Below are 22,012 nucleotides of genomic sequence, written 5' to 3'. Positions count from 1 at the left end.
GAAAAGGCGAATTGGAGTGAGTTAAAGTATGGTGTGAATCGTATGTTTTAAATTAGAAAAAATGTTTTTAAAAACAACTTTAAAAACTCCTTAGCACCTGATCACTAAAACCCCTCGAATGCTCAATTGCTGCTTGGAGTGCTTAAGTGCTTGCGTAGAGATTTTAATCTCTACGAATATTTGAATTTCCATATTTTGATTGATTTTATGTTAAAAAATCAAGTTTGAATCCACTAGGTATTTGTATCTTATATAAATTTTTTTATAACATTTTTAGTAATATATTATGTAAGAAAAATAATTTTTTAAAGAAACACATATTAAATGCTAGTTTAAGAATCAAAAGATTCTTTAATTCTAAAAAGTGATTTTAATAACTTTGTTAATCATACGTACAAGTATTAAGAAGTACTATAATCCCATCAGAATGAGTCTCAAACAGGTTTTTATATACCATTCCAACTATTAAATATGTTTCTATTAATTTGTCAAAAAACCTAGATGAATAATATATTAGAATACATTTTACGGGTCTTTTGTCTTTCAAACTCAAAAAAATATCTTATTTAATATGATGAGAATATGGGTCACTCTCTATGTACACCCAATGAAACAAAAAAATAAAAACAAAAACAAAAGAAGTAGGTCGCCTCTTTTTTGGTTATATAATTAATTAATTCATTATCATAGTTATATACAAGTATGATAAGAGGCATTAAAGTTAAATTACTAATTTTGGTTTAAACAATTAAAAATTCCTTCTATATCACTTCACCAAGACAAGCATGTGTGAAAAAATTGGCCCCATAACAGCTGGACTGAGTAATTTTGAAACCTAAAATCAGTGTGGACAGCAATAAAGCAATTTGGTTGCTTGTTGTGCAGACACACCCATGTGACACTCCCTTTTCCTGATTGCTTTATTCATTCAAGATATATCAAAAGCATGCATTGTATTTTCTTTCCTTATTTCAATATTAATTGACCATTCTTCTCAATATTGAACCGTGTAGAACAGTTCTTTAGAATTGTATAATTTGTGGAAGTTCTTAAAGAACCCTTCTTTTTTTTTTTTGTACTTTCATTGTGAGGAAGGGTGATATTTTGATTTGATTTGTAAATAATTTTCTTTTAATATTTTTAAAATATTTCCTTAATACTTATCGGAACCAAACATAACCTTGGTTTATTGAAGTCATAGAAAAATAACAAAAGAAAAAGCATAAATATCTTGGGTGTCTCGTAGTTGGATCAAATTTGGCACATTATTTTTTTTCCCTACTACGTACGACCACTTGTAATATTTTTTTCCCCACTTGCAAGGGAATCAAATCAATTTATACATTTTTTTTTTGGCATTTGCTTTGGACGTCAAGTTTTGACAAATTTCCTGAAATACCCTCCTCTGTTTTCTCATTCTTCCATACAGTAAGCATGAGCTTAAGAATGGACAAGGGTAAAACAGTATTTAAAGCTGGATGAATTCTTCATCCTTTTCCCTACTTCATGTCTGTACACAAGCAGAGGCTTTTCCCACAAAAGCTTCATTTCCCGTGCTGGTTGTATTTCTCTGTGAGTCTTTGATTCCTTCAATTCCAAAGAAAAGATGGCTGTGGTGGAGGCGTTTCTGTCTTCCTTGTTTGAGGTGGTGCTGGACAAGCTGGTGGCTACCCCTTTGTTAGATTATGCACGCCGGATCAAAGTAGACACAGCAGTGCTCCAGAAGTGGAGGAACACTTTGTTGCATCTCAAAGCAGTGCTGCATGATGCTGAGCAGAGGCAGATTCGGGAGGAAGCGGTGAAGAGGTGGGTGGACGATCTCAAAGCTTTAGCTTACGACATCGAAGATGTCCTGGACGAGTTTGACATGGAGGCTAAGCGATGCAGTTGGGTACAAGGGCCCCAAACCAGCACCAGCAAGGTACGGAAGCTTATCCCCTCTTTTCATCCTAGCGGTGTGATATTCAATAAGAAGATTGGTCAAAAGATCAAGATAATCACCCGGGAATTAGATGAGATTGTAGAAAGAAAGTCTGGTCTCCATCTGACACAGGGTGTTGGAGGGGTGTCATCAGTGACTGAACAAAGGTTGACTACTTCTTTGATAGATAAGGCTGAGTTTTATGGCAGGGTTGGTGATAAGGAGAAGATCATGGATTGTTGCTATCTGATGAAATAGCTACTGCTGATAAGGTTCAGGTGATTCCGATTGTTGGTATGGGTGGGGTTGGAAAAACAACCCTCGCTCAAATGATCTATAACGACAAGAGGGTAGGGGACAATTTCGATATCAGAGTTTGGGTGTGTGTATCTGATCAGTTTGATTTGGTAGGAATAACGAAAGCAATTTTGGAGTCGGTCTCTGGGCATTCAGCTTATACTTCTAATACCCTGCAATCACTACAAGATAGTTTGCAGGAAAAGTTGAATGGAAAAAGGTTTTTCCTTGTTTTGGATGATATATGGAATGAGGACCCCAATAGCTGGAGTACCTTACAAGCTCCTTTTAGAAATGGAGCACAAGGCAGTGTGGTAATGGTAACAACTCGTCTTGAAGATGTTGCATCTATTATGCGCACCACCTCTTCCCATCATCTTAGTAAACTCTCTGATGAAGATTGTTGGTCACTATTTGCAGACATTGCCTTCGAAAACGTAACTCCAGATGCCCGCCGAAACTTGGAACCTATTGGTAGGAAAATAATAAAGAAATGTGACGGTTTGCCTTTGGCTGCAAATACATTGGCAGGTCTGTTGCGCTGTAAACAAGATGAGAAGACTTGGAAGGATATGCTGAACAGCGAAATATGGGATTTACGAACAGAACAAAGTAGAATTCTTCCGGCTCTACACTTGAGTTACCATTACCTCCCTACAAAAGTGAAGCAGTGCTTTGCATATTGTTCCATCTTTCCAAAGGATTATGAATTTCAAAAGGAGGAGTTAATTTTGTTGTGGGTGGCGCAAGGTTTAGTGGGTAGCTTGAAAGGAGGGGAGATGATGGAAGATGTTGGTGAAATATGTTTTCAGAACCTATTATCAAGGTCATTCTTTCAACAATCCGGTCATAATAAGTCGATGTTTGTGATGCATGATTTGATTCACGATTTGGCTCAATTTGTATCTGGAGAATTTTGTTTCAGATTGGAAATGGGACAGCAAAAAAATGTTTCAAAGAATGCTCGACATTTGTCATACGATCGTGAAGAATTTGAAATCTCCAAGAAATTTGATCGCCTTCATGAAATTGATAAATTACGGACCTTCCTACCATTAAGTAAGCCTAGTTATGTTTCATCTTGCTACTTCAGTGATAAAGTCCTACGCGATGTATTGCCGAAATTCAGATGTATGCGGGTTTTATCCTTATCTTACTATAATATCACTTATTTGCCCGATTCATTTGGAAATTTGAAACATTTGCGGTATTTGAACCTTTCTAACACTAAAATTCGGAAGTTACCTATATCAATAGGTATGCTTTTGAATTTGCAATCATTGATTTTGTCAGAATGTCGTTGGCTTACCGAGTTACCGGCCGAGATTGGAAAGCTCATCAACTTGCGTCATTTGGATATTTCTAAAACAAAAATAGAAGGGATGCCAATGGGAATCAATGGATTAAAAGATCTTCGAATGTTGACTACTTTTGTTGTTGGCAAGCATGGTGGTGCAAGACTCGGGGAGTTACGAGATCTAGCACACCTGCAAGGAGCACTCTCCATTTTAAACTTGCAGAATGTGGAGAATGTGGAGAATGCTACAGAAGTTAATTTGATGAAAAAGGAAGACCTTGACGACTTAGTGTTTGCATGGGATCCAAATGCGATTGTTGGTGACTTGGAGATTCAAACCAAAGTTCTCGAAAAGCTTCAGCCTCATAACAAGGTGAAAAGGCTCAGCATTGAATGCTTCTATGGCATAAAATTTCCAAAATGGTTAGAAGATCCTTCGTTCATGAATTTAGTTTTCTTACAACTTAGAGATTGTAAAAATTGCTTGTCTTTGCCGCCACTTGGGCAGTTACAGTCTCTCAAGGATCTCTGTATTGTGAAGATGGCTGATGTGCGAAAGGTAGGTGTAGAGTTGTATGGGAATAGCTATTGTAGTTCAACTTCAATTAAGCCATTGGGATCCCTAGAGATTCTGAGGTTTGAAGAGATGTTAGAGTGGGAGGAATGGGTTTGTCGTGGAATTGAATTCTCTTGTTTGAAGGAGCTTTATATCAAGAAATGTCCAAAGCTGAAAAAGGATTTACCCAAACACCTTCCTAAATTAACAAAACTTGAGATCAGTGAATGCAAGCAGCTGGTGTGTTGTCTTCCAATGGCTCCCTCCATTCGTGAATTGATGTTGGAGAATGTGATGATGTGATGGTTAGGAGTGCGGGCAGTCTCACCTCATTGGCTTCCTTGCATATAAGGAAGTTTGTAAAATACCAGATGAATTGGGCAACTGCATTCTCTTGTAAAGTTGTCTGTGTATGTTGTCCGAGCTAAAGGAAATGCCACCCATTCTTCACAACTTACATCTCTTAAAGACTTGAGATCCAGTTCTGTAGAGTCTTGTCTTTTCGGAGATGGGCTGCCACCCATGCTTGAAAGGCTTGAAATCAGAGCTGTCTCATTCTGGAGTCCCTACCAGAGGGAATGATGCAAATAATACGACTCTGCAATACTTGGAATTGTAGTTGTGTTCTCTGAGGTCCTTGCCCAGGGACATTGATTCATTGAAGACACTTTCTATCAGTGGTGAGAAATTGGAGTTAGCACTCCAGGAGGATATGACGCACAACCACTACGCTTCCCTTACCAATTCTATATGGTATTGTGATTCTTTCACGTCCTTTCCATTAGCCTCCTTCACAAAGCTTGAGATGCTTCAATTTTGGGAATGTACAAATCTGGAGTCCCTTTACATTCCAGATGGACTTCACCACGTGGATCTCACATCTCTCCAGTCATTAACTATAGCTGATTGCCCTAATCTGGTATCTTTTCCACGAGGAGGATTGCCCACTCCCAATTTAAGACTGCATTGGATACGTAACTGCGAAAAGCTCAAGTCACTGCCCCAAGGGATGCACACCCTCCTTACATCCCTTCAACATTTGTATATAGATGATTGTCCAGAAATTGATTCATTTCCAGAAGGGGGTTTGCCCACTAATCTATCTGACCTTCACATCAGGAAGTGCAACAAACTCGTGGCCAATCAGATGGATTGGGGCTTGCAAACGCTTCTCTTTCTTAGAACGCTGACGATTGAGGGATGTGAGAAAGAAAGATTTCCCGAGGAGCGATTTCTGCCCTCCACTCTCACCTCCCTTAAAATTGGGGGTTTTCCAAATCTGAAATCCCTGGACAATAAGGGGTTTCAGCACCTCACCTCTCTTGAAACTCTGTGGATTTCGAAATGTGGAAACCTCAAGTCCTTCCCAAAACAGGGGCTGCCCTCCTCCCTTTCTCGTCTTAAAATTGATGACTGTCCTCTGCTGAAGAAACGGTGCCAAAGGGATAAAGGGAAAGAATGGCCCAACATTTCTCACATCCCCTGCATAGCGTTCGACTTAGACGATACGAAAAATGAGGAGGTGATCTTATCATGAGGCCCTTGCATCGAAGCTCTTGCTCTCCTCTGCATTTATTGGCCCAGGTACTTTATGCTTTGTGTTTTATTTTCATTTACCAATTCCCCGTCTAATGGTGCTAATATTTTAAGACTTTAATTTTTTCCTTTTATATAATTCTCTTATTTTTGAGACATCAAGTGGGGTCCAGTAGATAGTCCAGATATATTTTGTGGGGGTATCACTCAAATAAAGAATAAAGACAAAGCACCACTTAGATGTAGTTTGGATATAATTTTATATTCTCTATTTTTATAATTTTGCTTTTCTTTTTTTATTTTTTTTGTTATCAATTATTTTATAAAAAATTAAAAATAGTTACCAAATGATTTCCAAAGTCACTTTCAAATTTTAATCTTGAAAAAAAATGCAACCAACTATATCATTAATTTGTTATATTGTTTTTCATTTTTAATCAGGAAATATTGTATTTGATGTTTATTAGCCTCTTGTTTTTACTAGGTGTGTTTCATTAAAATTGTTACTTTAAAAGGAATATTCTTATGCATAGAAGTTGTTTGTTCAAAAAACAACTTTAAGAGAACTTTTTTTCTTTTAAGTTTAGATAATTTTTACTAAAGATAAACAACTTGTATCACTAAAAATATTACTTCAAGAGGCAACTTTAATATAAATTCATTTTTTAATTTCAATGTGTGTCTAATATGAAATTGTGTAAATTGTTTCTTTAAGTGACAACTTCCAACATGACCAAAACTGTCGTAAATTCCTCAATATTTTTAATATGGAAAGTTTTTTTTCAAAAGTCATCTTTAGTATAAATTTGTAATTCTTTCAATATGAAAAATGTTTTTTCAAAAGACACTTTTATTAAAATTCAGTTATTTTTAATATGTGCTAATATAAAAATTGTGAAAGGTGTTTCTTTAAGAGATAACTTTCAGCGTTGTCAAAATTGTTGTGAATTCTTAATAGTTTTAATATGGAAAGTGTTTTTTCAAAAAACATCTTTAATATAATTTTTTAAAAAACAAGTGACCGATATGAAAATTGTGGAAGATATATCTTCAATAGACAACTTTCAATGTGACATAAAATGTTATAGAATTTGAAATATTTTCTTATGTGTTGTATTTTAAAAAATTAATTTTAAATTGACTGTACTTTTATCAAAAATCCATATTATAAGGTAAACATGTACATTAAAAAAGGGGCATTAGACATGTGAGTTGATTTTGATGGACAATGTTTAATATCTTTTAAAAGAAGTTTAGGTGATTCCACATCAAGCTTAAGTCATTGAAATGGGATAAGGCAAACCCCATTAAGTGTGTTCTCCTTTAAACCCAAAAATCAATTATACCTATGATTCATAAGACGACCACAAGCCCCGATATACTTTCTTTGAAATCATATAATTTTGTGAAAATTGTACCAATATATATATTTACTACTTTCTTATAGTGAACTCTCTCCAATAATAGTCATTTTTTTGGAAAGTTTAGTATTATATGTGAATATAGGTGTTAATAAACTCAAACAACTTTTAGTAGTTTAGTGACTAGGTGAGCTTGTTCCTTGGTTATAATTTGTTGGGATATTGATTTTCAAGTTGCTTTTGTAAACAACTTGTCCCTTCCTAATTCTATATATGTTGGCATATGTAAATATAACAAGTCATTGCAAAACTATTCACGCCATGAAGAATTTTTGGATGCAGGAGTGTCTACTATCTTGTTGTTGATTGAGGAAGGTTGTCTACCAGAATTGTTGGCTTCCTTGATTTTCTACTTGGTTTTTGCAAGCACATCAAAATGTAGGGAGCAAATGGAAAAATCATCCTCGTAAAGCTCATGTAGACAAATGATTCCTAATTCCAAGACATCCACTTTAGATTCTTCAAATATGGCAAAGGGTTCAACAAACGTATTCATAGCAACAAAGTGCCTATTTCCAATTAGGTACCATTCTTCTTCTACAATTCTACTTTTTGAAGGTGTAATTTATTTTCTTTGGTAATAGTTCACATATCAAGATAATTTCTACCTTCTAGAGAATCAATTCACTCCTTAAAGTTAATAAAAAAAACATGTTTCTCCCTAAATTTGCTAAAAAAAAATTCATTAAGATCATTTTTGGAGAAAAGCATGATGTTTAACTTAGGCAACATCAAAATTTGATTGGTGTTGATGTTTTCTTTCAGCAGTGCTTGGAATATGTGGGGATAAGCTACGGTGACTTAGTATAGAGTTCAAAATCAGGGAAATGGGATAAGATAAGGCCTTGACAAGCATAAACCAAACATAGTGGCTATGAAATTTTTGATGGATTTTGCAAAAAATTTACGAATCATTTTTCTATTATTACTTGAGACTTTGCTCTCAACAAGTGTCTATAGGTTCTATGTTGTGATTTTTTTACAAACTTCTCATTTTTCGAAAATTGATGCATCTAAAGCATCCAATTAATATCATTGGTAGAGAAGGTTGTGCACTTCTTGATATTTGCAAGTATGGTACCACAAAAACAACAAACTTTTCCTACCCAGTGAAGGACATGTAGGCATATATTTCATCTAGAGATGTTACATTTGAATGTTTTGAAAAATTTTAGATGGAATGGAGGGTTTTGGAAAAAGTATTAGTAGTTGCAATTACTTTACTCTCGATTAGGTATGTCTTCTATTTTCTAAAAAATGCTATGCTTTGCCTTGTAGTAAGAATTCACATACAATGGGCTTCAATTGGGGGTAACAAATCTTTTTTCCAGGAATGCTTCCCACACCTAAATGTGGATCCAAATGCTTTGAATCTCATAATGTTAGGACAACTTATAGTCTATTGTTCTTGTTCAGATTTTTTTTTCATTGCTCAATATTTCCATCCTAGGCATCTTTGGTCACTACTAGTGGTCTAGAATCCATAAGGCATTGTCATTGCATTGATTCCATGATCTTGCTCCAAACAAAAGTTTAGTACTTTGCTTAAGGATTGTCATTGCTAGTGCCCCATTTCTTGGAAGGTATATTAATGTTAACAAAGTCATCGTGCATTTGTTGTTCTAGATTGAGTAATTATGTAAAGGGATGAACTATTATGTTATATCCAAAGAAACATACTGAATTGTTAGAATCATCATAAGAAAAGCAGAGGATCCTTTTGCCTACACATTCAACTTATATTTTTGCTTATGTACTTCAAATTTCCAATCATTGAGAATAAGCTTATGAATCAAATAACAGGGAAAAAATTGTTATTGTTGAGATTCTAAACAAAGAGAAATGGTTCATGTGCTTGATGAACTAATGAAAGCTATTGCATCTAGGTCAAGGTTAAACCTTCAAAATGCATTTGCATATCCTACAATATATTTCACCAACTATTTATGGAGTAGAACATTTTCAAGAAATGAGAGGTTGCTCTATCTTTTAAAGTATGGTACAAAGATTATCAAATGTTCCGTTGTTGCTTGCTTTTGACCTTCAAGGTAGCCATTTTAATGTTGAGATATTGTTTTCTATTGTTATACTTTTCATTTCTTTCAACATACTCACTTCTTTCAATTCATCAACACTACTTAGATCCTTTCTGAATTTTAGTTCTACTTTACATTCCGAATATTTTAAATCATCCTTGCTTCTTTTATTTTTGTCTATTTCCTTTTCAATTTATTTCTAAACTCTATGAAATTAAAAAGTAATATTAACTCCAAAATTAAAAGGTAATACATATGATTTAATTGTTTCATCAGCTTCTTCTATATGTGAAAACTATAATTTAATAAAGTTCTTTAAACTTTAAACATGTCTTCCTCTTCATCTTATGCAGCTTCCACATTGGGCATCATTTAAGAATTTGAAAGAAGTACTTGTACCTGCATAACAATGAGAGGTTCATTTGAAGGAGGCACCATTGAAGCATGTCGGGGTGCATTCTGTCGGGGAAGTAAAAGATGGTTAATCAGCCTTTCAGAAGTCAAAATTAAATCAGAGGTTCTAAACTTTTGGAACTCCAGTGCAATGAAAAGGTAAGCAAATTGGATAGTTTCTATTAACCTACCACAAATTCACTTTTATATTAAAACCTATCTCAGAGAGGAAATTATATCAACCTTTCCATATAATTTAGTTTTGATTTTTTGTTTCTCTTTTTTGTGAAACATGTGGATACATTTACACATGCTTGTTCCTAGGTTGGAGACTTTGATCATGTTAATACACTTTCCCATTCTTCTCTCTTGCATAGGACTTTGGTATGCCCTTTTGTATGGGAAGAGCTTAATCAGGCATGTAAAGTGATTCTCCTATTGATTGTCAGGTTCTGTAGCTGGAATTTAAGTGGCTGATATGAACATCCATAGTGGCTTCATATCCATGCATTTGTGATTCCACAATCAAAATTTACTAAAATAAGCATCTAAAGCATCTTTAACTAATATCATTAGCAGAGGAAGGTTGTGCACTTGAATTCTTTTGTTACTTGATATAATATTTAATTTCTGCTAGTATGATGTGTCAAAGAGAAAATGGAAAGATCTTTCTAGCAAAGCTCATGTAGGGAAACCATCCATAAGAGATGTTACATTTTTGTGTTCTGAAAATTTTCAGATAAAATGAAAGGCTCTGACAAATGTACTAACCGCCGCAAAGTGCCCTGCTTTCGATAGGTATCTCTTCTACTTTATGAAAAATAACATGTTTTGCCTTATAGTAAAAATTCACATACTAAACTATTAGAATCATCAAGATAAAAGCAGATGGTCTTTTTGCTTACACATTGAAGAAATTTCTTTGCTTATGTAGACTGCTTTATATTTAAAGTATGGTATGGAGGTTATCATATGCATCCTATTCCATTGGTGTCTAGACGCATTGATGGTCAAGATAATTATGATAAGACTGAAAGAGTGTCTTAGATGATTATGAGTTTTGTTATCTCTTCTCTGAACAAAACCATTTCTTTCATTTCAACAACTCAATTTCAGTAGTAATCTAATTTTGGAATTTCAATGCAATGAAAAGGTGGCAAATTGGATCTAAAACCTATCCCAGACAGGAAATTAACTCTGCCATGCAATTTTGTTTTGGAGTTTTTGGTTCTTGATTTTGTGAAATATGATAATGCAATTACAACTACTTGTTCCTAGGATGGAGATTTTGCCAATAGAGATAGCTTGTTGGAAGGTGATGTAGAATCATAAAGACGTGGAATCATATGGAAGAGATAAGCAAATGATACACTTCCAAGTTCTCCTCTCTTGCATGGGACTTAGGTACACCATTCTGCATGGAAAGATGTGGGAAGAGTATTCTCTTCTTTTTTATTAATTAGTTCATCGTTAATTAGCTGGAATCCAAGTGGATGATATGAACATCCATACTGGCACCATGCTGATATTTCTTGGAAATTATATGCAGGTGGAACTTAGATTGATATTTTGCTAATGATCTGTATATCCCTTGCCTTCAGTCTTGGGATAGTAGTATTCAGATAGATTTCTGCCACCTTTAATTAAGATCTTCTGTTCCCATAAAACCATGTGTAAGCAATCCTGCTTTCTATCATTGTAGAAGAGCCTATCATCAAATGAATGCTTTTTGTTGACTTCCATTACATGGTACCCTGATCCAACACTGGACTCCAAAAGGAGAACAAACATGCAAACTGAAATGTATGTTGATTCTAATAACTTAATTCTCAATCCCTAACTTGAGGAAATGAGAGGCTATTATAAATGGAAATTTTATCGGGTTTCTCTAGCAGCACATCCTGACATGGTAATCTTGACAGGAAAAATTAAGAGAAATGCTTTTAAATTTGGAAAAGCGGAGTAATGATATTAAGTAGGTAAGATATTAAGTAGGTCCTTAACAAAAGCAGTTTGTTGGAGGTGCATATCCTAAGACAATTGTTTTTTCACTTTAAGATTGAATTTTAGCATTGGTTTATGAACATTGTATTGCACTTCATCACTTGCAGGCTTCTGCCCAACTCAATGGATTTCTCAAATACTTTCCTTCCTTCATTTCCCATTTTACTGGGGTTTTATATCTTGCTCCATGCTGTCTAGGAACTCAAAATTCCTCAGATGTCCCTTTCAACTGTTCATAAGGTATGAATATATATTGGATTGCACTTGTTTCCACGCTTGCATTCTTCTGCTATAATTATTTTTAGAAGTGGGTATTCAATTCTATTGTGTGCAACGAAATCTTGTCTTTCTGATTCCTTTATTTATTTATTTTTAGGTTGTAAATGTGCCTCATATATGGCAGCTTGTTCATGGAATACTTGGATGTGCAATTCAATGATTGGGGTTCTCATAGTTGCTACAAATTTGGCGCAGAATATCACGCACACTCCAATTAACTGGATGACTTGACCATCAGAACAAGCTATTCAGTTTTGTTTTTTGTTTTTAAGCTCCCATGAAAAGATGGCAAGCATTAGCCTTGGCCCATGAAAGAAAGTCATTCTCATCATAACTGATTTATATGTCAACTAAAATGGCAGCCACTTCACATCTCTCCAACATCTGCAGTTGTTGAAAACCTCCATTGATGGCAAGTTTCTTTCACTGTTTCCCATGTACACATATGTTGTTCCCACAAACCATGCATCTTCTATTCTCTCTTGGGAGATGTTTTATGATGAGATATTGCTATTTGTATATGATAGGTAGGATGTTCAGTGTCTTAGAGATTCAACTTCTTGTGAGGTCATTCCAAATCTTAAAACTTGTTGCATTCTCAGTAGAAGTGATCTGTTTTCAAACTTTCAAAGCAGATATGATTGAGTTCATTCCTCTTATATGCAGTTGAAAATATATTCATATATGTTTATTTTACTTACCACTTGATGTTACAAATACTTCCTTGATCTATTGAATTATTTATATGAGAGGAAAGGACTTTGTTGTTCTTGCTCAAATTAGTGGGGAAACAACTTTTTATTTAATAAAATGTTTTTTCACTATATTTGATTCCCAAAAAATTTGAGAGAAAATGTGAGGAAAAAAATAAAAAATAATAAAAATTGATATAAAGTCAATAAATTATTTTTATATCGTATTTAGACTCATTTAACTTATTTAACTCTTCTAATAATAATAATAATAATAATTTAGAAACATAAAAGTTTCTTAGTAATTTTAATTATATTTCACATTTTTCCATTTTTCATAGTAAACCAAATATGAGAAAATCATTTTTTCCTTTGCTAAATACTTTCCCGAACTCAAGATAGCTTTACAATATTTGAAGTATCCTTATTGTTTATAAAGGCATATATATGAAGTTATTAAATCGATTTATCATTCCAAGAGTTTGTGTTTTGACAAAATCAATAAGGACATTTGTTTCATTCACTACAATAAATTTTACTTTGCGAACATAATTTTAGCCACAAGAAGATTTTTTAACAAATTTATTTTTATATCAAAAAAGATTTTTTTTGAGATGAAATTTATATTCATAGAAAATAGTATATTTAATCACATCATATATTTGTGACAAATAATTTTTTATAAGATTTTGATATGAATTTTGTATTTATGGAAAAAAGTGACATTTAATTGCAATGATATTTAAATTGAGGAATGAAAAAAAAAAAAATTCCCTTTTTCAATAAAAATAAGTTATAGGAAAATGGGAAGGCACTAATTTGGTATCATATCTAGCATCCAAATATTAAGGCGTGTGACAAAAGTTGGATCATTGAATAGAGATACAAAAGAAAGGGAAAAAATAATCTTTTTAAATTATTTAATATTTTTACCAAAGTGCTAAAACAAATTTAAAATGATAAATAAAAATAATTTATTAACTATAATTATAATTTTCTAATATAATTTACTACCTTTAATCATATTTTTTTGTTTACATTTACTTTTTCATTCCTTCTATTTTTTTCCGCGTGTATTCTTGAGAAACAAACATAAAGTAAATTAATGCCATCGCTTTTTGGTAAAAGAAAAACCCTCGAATTATATTTGTCCATCATCAAAATGAAATGGAGGTAAAGGATCTTTGATCCTTTTCATATATGATGATGGATAAATTCATGCATGATAAAAAGCATTTCCACTTTTCATCACTTTATGGGTGATGATTGGGATACACCTTCTTGTGCAAGTTTTATGTTCCTAAATTATTGATTTTTCTCCCCCTTCTTGTGCAAGTTTTTTTTTTTTATGGTACTTGTCACTTTTCCTAAATTATTGATCCTTCTGTAGAATTAAATGGAGCTTATGAATATAGAAGAATTTGTTTGAGATGTGTTTAATTATGCTATTTATTAAATATTCTCCTTAAATTATATTTGTGTAACATTTTCAATTATCTATGTACGAGAATAATTAACATCATTTCTAAATATGTTTGACTATGATTTTAATAATACAAATTCACGATTTACTTCATCAATCACGATTATCTTCAAATGATTTAAAGAGATAACTAACATTGTTTGATTGATATGGTAAATATGTATCCCGTTTAGGATTGAGCGATGTGTCATCTTTTGAATATATGTCACGTGTTAAATGCATGTGTGACTCATTATTTATTGAATTCAAATTTTGTTGTATCGGATGATCTTGATGAGCAAAATAATCCCGCATTAGTTATCCTAAGATACAATAATTTGTGGCATAAATTGTTCAATGCATCATCTGCATTGATATATAGTATTTCACGACTAACATTGATATATTTATATGAAGTGTTCTTTAAAAAATATTTTTAAATGTTTTTAAAGATATTTAATTTTATATATATATATAATTTATAAAAAGCTTCGGGAGAGTAGGAAAAAAAGAAAAAGTGGGGAGAGACGGCATGAGAGAGAATGGTAGGACAGAAGCATAAGAAAGAGGGAGGAAAGTCTTCTGTTTTTATTTATTATTTTATTTGTTATTTTTTTGAAAACTTGTTGACCAAGTTTCTCCCTTTTTCTTTCTTTTCTTTTAAATAACTTTTTATAATTTTATATGAAATTTATTTTTATATTTCCATTTTTTAATAAATATATCTTATTCTCTTTTTTCCTTTTTAAATTTTAAAAATAAAAATAATAAAAACAATGGAAATAAAAATTAAAAATAATAACTCATAAAAAAATATACATATAAAAATAAAAAATAAAAAATAATTAAAATAATCCTGATGAGTATACCTATATTATAATTATTTAATTAAAATTAGGATTAATTTCATTCATCTTTTTTAAGATTTTTGTTTCGATTAAATATATCTGATTATTATAAATTTGAAATTTTATTAAATATTCATTTTATTATTTTTATTTATTTTTTATTAGATATATTTAATCAAAATCTCAAAGAAAATGGATTAAATTAATCCATAAAATTACAATTTTAATAAAATTTTTAATATTCACTTTGTGAGGAATTCTTTTCTCTTTTATATTCAAACGTTGTTTATGAATGTTTTTCTTATTTATTAAATCAAGAAGAAAACAACCAATGATTTGAACTGTCAGTTTTTTTAATGACACAAAGGACACTAGAAAAGACTAAACTAGTAAAAGCGAAGAGCGAGAAAGGAAGAATAAACCACAATAAATGGTGAGGAAAACATAAGAGAGGAGGAAGAGAAAGGTGAATCAGGAGGAAGCAGAGAAAGCACCAAGATCTTAGGTAAGTGCATACCCTCCTGTTTGGTTGCCAAGAAAGAAACCCAGCTTGCTTTTTCTTCTCCTGTGCAGCCATAATGCACTTGTAACCATGTTGGATCTGTTAACATGTTCATTTATGGTATCCTAGGTTGGTGCGTGACTACATTCTTTGATGAGGAAATCATATCCGGGTCATGTCTTTTTGAAGTGCTTTTTGTTTGTTTTTGTGGCTTAATTATCACACAATCCATGAAGAAAACAACTGTGATGGGTTTCTTTGTTCACTGCAACTTGGTTTAGCCCAGTGGGGTGACAATATTTGAAAATCAATTCCTCAATGGTTAGATCCCATTAGGAACACCCAAATGAAATTGGGGATTTCTTTATTGTGGTGAATGATTGGAGTTTTATGGAGTTTTAAGAGTTTTCTTTCTTCAATTACTGAAGTTTAGGTTAATGATATGTTCTGCTCAGGCAAAATTGTTATTGGTATGATGGAAGTTGCAGCTATCTTGTGTTTGTTAATCTAGAATTGCTGGATGGTTAACCCAGATTGATGTTTTTGTTAAGTATCTCGTATTCCCTTTTTTATTGTTATATTTTGTTTTTAAGCTGTCTTAATGTTCTTCATTTCTTCTGATGATAAGGTCAGCATGGGAACGCAGGTCAACACCTTAATGATCAGTGAATACGATGAAGCTCTTACCTTACAGAATGAAATGCAGGAGAACAGTAAGGCTCTGGCTTGGTCTAATGTTTCAAAAGCACATGCCAGCATCACCCAACCTCCATCAACCCTACCCCCAAGCCACCCAGCAAAGGGACTCCTGCTCATGAGGCCCCTACGATCCATAAATCAGATACCTTGGATGATTGCAGTGGTGATACCAGTTGCAATATCCCAATGATCAAGCTTTCTTCAACCGAAAAGGAAAACCTAAGTGCACCATGGAAATACTCCCTTATTGCCAAAGTCCTTGGCAGAAAGGTCGGGTTGCAATACTGCCAAGCTCATCTTCATCGCCTTTGGTCTCTTGAGGGAACAGTGGACATCATTGACCTTGGCTATGGATTTTTCTTGCTAAAATTTTCGCTCCCTACAGATTATATCAAGGTGTTTAAAGGGGTTCCATGGCTGATCCACGGCTACTATATCTCTCTTCGTCCATGGGTTCCTAACTTCAAGCCTTCAGAGGCCACCATCACTCATGCTAAGGTTTGGGTTCGCCTTCCTGAACTCCCCATAGAATATTATGACAAGGAGGTGCTGTTCCAGATTGGAGCAGCTATTGGCAGAACTATCAAGATTGACCCCATTACTGAAAAACAAGCAAGAGGCAGATTTGCGCGAATGTGCGTTGAAGTAGATTTAAAGCACTCACTTCTTCCCCAAATTAAGCTTGGTGAACTCCAGCAGAAGATTGAATATGAGGGTTATGTTGAGCAACTGCAGCAGGATTATTCTCCATGCCCGCCCCTGATTGCCAATCCAACCCATTCTTATTCCTCTTCACATACAAAGTTTGTACACCCGAATCCCCTTGGAGCCCCTAATGCTTCACAAAATGTGGCCTCCAACAACAGAAATACCTCCATTGATGCCACTTGGCTTCGAGTTCCCTGTTGGCAGCGCAAATGCCCGCAAAAAACAAAACAGATTCAGGATCACAGGGTCCTAAGGTCCCAAAAGAGAAAGCTATGATTGGAACCGGATTGTCATCATCAGGTTCAAGGTTCAGTGTTCTTGAACTAGAAAATCATCTTGATCCAGCTGTTGAACCCAAGCCTTCGAAAGGGAAATCTGAGCACACTTCTGTGAGTACAAGCTCTTCTTACAATGGGAAGAACATTGGATCTAAATTGGGGCAAAAGCAATGTCCCAAAGCTGGAGAGGGTAAATCCTTGTCTGCAGCTTTGCCAATTGCGGCAACAAAGCTGTCAATGCCGGAGGAAACCCTTTCCAACCATGTGGAGGCATCTGTAGAACCTAAAGTGTTGTCTAGATTGTGTAATCCTATGTCAGTCAAGCAGCCACAAGACTCGTTGAAGCAAGTGCAGAAACCCCACACCTCTTCCCCACTTCTTTCCTCAACATTATCTTCATCCAAAGTTGTAGCTTCCTCTTTCAGCAAGGGCCAGCAACCAACACAAGATGATGAGGTTTATCTGCCACTACCAGCTTCTTTCCGCACCACTTCTACACCCACTGAAATCTGGTCCCCCCGGTGCAGTAATTTAGTTATGAAGAATGCATCCTGCACAGCCCCTACATCACTCAGTTTGAACCAGCCACAACCCTCAAAACAGAGTGCCATTCCTCAGCTTTCTCCTATGCCAGATGCCACCATCCAGTTCCATTCTGAAGTGATGCAGCGCTCAACAAAACAGCGAAAAATAAAGAGCATACCAGGATTGGTTCAACTATTTCAGGAGCTGAGCACTGAAAGCAGTCCAACAGTCTTCAGCATTGATTCAGCTATTTCAGACATTGAAATTAGCGTGAGCATCTCACCCTTGCCTACTGGAAAGGCAAATCATCACAGCATAAGCTTCAGTCCCTCCAAAACCAATCACAATATGCACCCTTTGCCAAAAGGACAGGCAGGAACATACCAGAACGTCTCAAAAGCCATCCCTGAACCTCATCCAAAGAAACTTCTATGTTGGAATTGTCGTGGAGCAGGTGAGCTCAAGTTCATGCGAGCTATAAAGGATCTAATCAAACTACACGAGCCATCCATAGTAGTTCTTCTTGAACCAAAGATTTCTGGTGGTGATGCAGACCAGGTCATCAAGGAAATTGGCTTCTCTGGCCAATACCGTATTGACCCTGAGGGCTTTGCTCATGGAATTTGGATTTTGTGGCAGACAGAGGATGTCCGTGCTGAAGTTACTTCATCTACCCCACATCAGATTCACTTGTCAGTTCAAGTCCTCTCTGAGGCCTTCGATGGTATGCTTTGTGGAGTTGGTGCTGATACTGATGCCCTCAATGGGATTCCATATGAAGTAGATGACAATCTTGAGCCATTTACTCAACATTGGGACTCAAGTTTCTTTTATACTTCAGAGAGCCTGATGTACCCACCAACCTCAGAATGGGTTCCTTTCTCAAAGGAAGTTGAGGTAGGACAGATTTCATCTTGGGCTTAAGAGCTCTATGTTTTCTCATTGCCATTTGCCTGGAGCTTTGCAAGTTTCCATCCATATTCATAGTCATTCTCTCAATTAATTGAGAAGAAGCTTCATGCTTGCATTTTAGAAGAATTGTTTCTCAAGAAGGGAGTTCCTCTGTTATGATTTAGAGGGGAAAGTGTTGTATTCCGAATATGTACGCATAATGGAATATTGTTTTGAGTTTGTGGTTACCCTTTGCACTCGAGGGTTCCATGCTAAATTTCCTTTCTTATGTTTTAGGGGGGAAAGTGTTGTATTTGGAACATAATGCATAATGGAGATTGCTTTGAGTTTGTGGTTTCCCTTCACACTGAAGGGTTCCACGTTAAATTTTCGTGTTTGCTGTCTTGTCGTTTGTTTGCTAGAATAAATTTCTTCTCAGAGAATATATGATTAGCAGATAAAACATTCACCTGATTCGTAAGATTAAACTGCCATCACCCTCCTAATGGATTAGACTTCATGCTTGGCCTATCACTCAACTTTTTCCCAAGGACTATGAAGTTGATCTATTAGTTTTTCTGTTCGGGTTTTAGTTTTCCTACTGTATGCAAACACATTTGTCGATCCATTGATGGTTTCACAAAAATAATTAGGTTCCCCCATGATTTTCAGTCAAAAGTAAGATTCTCAGTAGTGCTATTTCTAAGTGATTGCTTGATTCTAAGTTACCAGATTCCTTGTAAGTTCCAAAGCAACTACAGTACCCATCCATTTCATACTCAAATAATCAGAATTCTTATCATATACAGAAAAGATGGCATACTTTGTTACTGGGTTATGAACTGAGAGAATTGCTGGAGCTTGTGGGTGAGAGGCTATCATCAATAGAATGAGAATTTGGTTACTAGTTTATGGATCTTTTCATCTCCTGACTGAGTGGTGACTCTTCTTGGTTAGTCTGAAAATATACTTCAAATTCAAAGCTTCCATTTCTGGATGCTCATGAAGCTGGTTGCTTGGTTTGCATTCTTTGTATATGGTGAAAATCCCTTTGTTTTCAATAAAGGGATGATTTAAACGTTCTTTAGTGTGCATTTGTTTACTGGATCCACCCCAAAGCTGGCATTTATCCCAAATCGGGATTGATTATGATTAAAGTGTTTTTGTTAGCGGTGCTTTTATTAAAAACACTTTAAAAGCGATCGCTTAATATTCGGATATAAAAAAAAAAAAAATTGATTTGATAGTATTTTTTAAGAGAATCATCTATTGTATAATATTTAATAAATTTCAATAGTGATTTTAAAAACTTGTTTTTAAAACATAATAATTTTTTAAAAATGTTTAAAAAAATTATTATCTTGAATGAAAGTTATGACTATTTTTTTATTATAAAAATGAAAATAGACATACATTCCAATCAATGCCTAATTAATTAAAAATTTGTTTGATAGTGTTTTTAGCTGAAGTATTTTTACTGAACGTGTTTTCTTTTATAGTGCTTATGTGAAAAATACTTTTATTAGAATATGAAAAAATGATTTTAATAATGTTTTAGGTCATGTGACGTAAGTGTAAAAATACTTTTAATATTGAGAAATTACCAAAAAGACATAATTTAATTATAATAAATTATTATAATAAATCAAAAAATTTTATTAAAAAATTATATATATATATATATATATATATAAACATTTGTGTTTAAAAAATATATAAATATTTATAATGTTAAAAAAATTAAAATAATTATTTTTATTATTACAAGAAAATTTTGAAAAATATTTTTTTTAAAAATAAATTAATAAATAAACATTGTCATGATATAATAAATTTTCAAAATAAAACAAATTATTTGATTATATAGTAGATTAATAATAATAATTTTTTATCAAAGAACGATCATCTACACTGATTCAAAAATCTTCTTAAATAAAGCCTATTTCTTTTTTCTTTTTCTTTTTTTATTTTTTTATTTTACCGATGAATAAAAAACAAACTCAACCTTTCAATTTGGAGGGGGGAAAATGCAATTCGCAAGAAGGAAGTACAAAAAAGGAGACCCATTTGTGGTCTATGTAAAAAACAAAAAGGAAAAGTTCAAGAACTAATCATCTTTCATTGTGGATTTATCGTATCATAAAAGAGGGAGATCTATCCAAACATCAATGTATATGTATATTTGGATTGAATAAATATTCACTAATTTGAGTATAACTACCAAAAGTATTTGGATATTGATGGTGGATAACATTAAATATCTAGAATGTTATTTAATGTTCAATCTCCTTTTTAACTTGCATGTCAACAACTTAATAAATGAGATTTACATAAATAAATCATCACAAACTATCGATTCAATCCAAAAATCGAAGTGTTTGTTTGGATATGTTTCTTTGAATAAATAAGTGTTTGATAAAATTTTAAAAATACTTTTAAAAATCTAAAAAATTACTTGTATTATTAGAAAATCATTTGTAATGTTTTTTGAAAAAATACTTTATCGATAATTCTCCTAAAATTACTTTTAGAGAAAACATTTTCACCATAAATAATTCAAATAGAAACATTATCAAACAGACTCTAAAATTCTTTGCATATCTTTATCAAGAGTCTTTCAAATGAGGATTGGTGAGCTTGGTGGAACTATTCTTTTTGTTCAATTCTTTTTCTTTCTCAGTTGTAAGTTATGCTGATAAGTATGAGAGTTCAATCCTGCTTATTTGGATTTATCAGTCTCCCATGTCATACCAAAAATATTTCCTCAGTTGTAAGTGTTTGTTTGGCTACGTTTCCTTGAATAAATAAGTGTTTGATAAAATTTAAAAAACATTTTTAAAAATTTTAAAAATTGCTTGTATTATTAGAAAATTATTTATAATGTTTTTTGAATAAATACTTTATCGATGATTCTCCTAAAATCATTTTTAGATAAAACACTTTCACCACTAATAATTCAAATGAAAACATTACCAAACGGACTCTAAAATTCTTTGCATACCTTTGTCGGGAGTCTCTCAAATGATGATTGATGAGCTTGGTGGAACTATTCTTTTTGTTCAATTCTTTTTCTTCCTCATTGTAAGTTAGGCTGATAAGCATGGGAGTTCAATCCTGCTTATCTAGATTTATCAGTCTCCCATGTCATACCAAAAATATTTAGACTATGATTATTTCTTTTGTTCATATTCCTCTGTGATTTCCTCAAAGTTTTCAGTGACAAAATGAAACAAGCAGCCCATTTCCATAAAGTTAATGAAAAATATATTCAAGTTTATCAAAGATTTTGGTTGGTTTAGAATTGCTGATAGTTAAAAAAAATATTGATTTTTTAATCAATTATTTAGGAATTAGTGCTTAAGTTTGCTTTTGTCAAAACCGCGTTCATCCACAACCGCAGCCACCATCGAAACCACTAAACGCGTTCAAGCGCCACCTCATTCACCACTGAAACCAGAAAAACAGCTTCCCCCACCGCCACAGTCACCACTGAAACCAGAAACACCACCAGAGTCATGGCTTCGTCAACCTCTCCCTCCAATCCAACAACCAGTGAAGATGCTCCCACTGATGGGACCTCCCAGAGTCCTAATTCAGACCTTGGTGATGGCCCCAAATTGAGGTATTCCCCAACTGAATTGGCACGTCTGAGGGAGCAATGGAAGTA

General features: G+C 33.7%; 3 protein-coding genes across 7 annotated transcripts in view; all 3 read left to right on the top strand.

Annotated features, from left to right (window-relative positions):
- LOC117928689 (putative disease resistance RPP13-like protein 1) overlaps positions 1-12,376 on the top strand; it is a 28,122-nt gene extending 15,746 nt beyond the window's left edge. Inside the window, exons 2-8 of one of the 4 annotated variants that reach the window (XR_004653633.1) lie at positions 4,926-5,655; positions 7,311-7,551; positions 9,418-9,616; positions 10,197-10,255; positions 10,736-10,861; positions 11,569-11,701; positions 11,838-12,376. Coding sequence is in view for 1 of the 4 variants with exons in the window: in XM_034848668.1 (XP_034704559.1) it covers positions 4,926-5,608 (683 nt within the window). In the remaining 3 variants the exon portion in view is untranslated. Of the gene's footprint in view, positions 1-4,925; positions 5,656-7,310; positions 7,552-8,914; positions 9,110-9,417; positions 9,617-10,196; positions 10,256-10,735; positions 10,862-11,568; positions 11,702-11,837 lie in introns of those variants that run through there. The other 3 variants (XR_004653634.1, XR_004653635.1, XM_034848668.1) reach the window with 3 other exon arrangements.
- Positions 12,377-15,149: 2,773 nt separating this feature from the next.
- On the top strand, positions 15,150-18,736 carry LOC117927579. 2 transcript variants are annotated; one of them, XM_034847172.1, is made up of 2 exons: positions 15,150-15,247; positions 15,873-18,736. In XM_034847172.1, exon 2 carries the CDS (start codon positions 16,861-16,863, stop codon positions 18,376-18,378), a length of 1,518 nt encoding a protein of 505 aa, XP_034703063.1. In that variant the 5' UTR covers positions 15,150-15,247; positions 15,873-16,860; the 3' UTR covers positions 18,379-18,736. The 2 variants fall into 2 exon arrangements, with proteins under 2 accessions (XP_034703063.1, XP_034703064.1); XM_034847173.1 differs by having other exon boundaries at positions 15,163-15,247; positions 15,878-18,736.
- Positions 16,130-16,706, top strand: LOC117927926. The gene is made up of 2 exons (XM_034847657.1): positions 16,130-16,578; positions 16,640-16,706. Exons 1-2 carry the CDS (start codon positions 16,130-16,132, stop codon positions 16,704-16,706), a joined length of 516 nt encoding a protein of 171 aa, XP_034703548.1.
- Positions 18,737-22,012: the final 3,276 nt, after the last annotated feature.

The sequence above is a fragment of the Vitis riparia genome, chromosome 13 (genome assembly GCF_004353265.1).
Source record: "Vitis riparia cultivar Riparia Gloire de Montpellier isolate 1030 chromosome 13, EGFV_Vit.rip_1.0, whole genome shotgun sequence".
NCBI lineage: Eukaryota > Viridiplantae > Streptophyta > Magnoliopsida > Vitales > Vitaceae > Vitis > Vitis riparia.
This window is presented reverse-complemented; position numbering and strand designations above follow the sequence as displayed.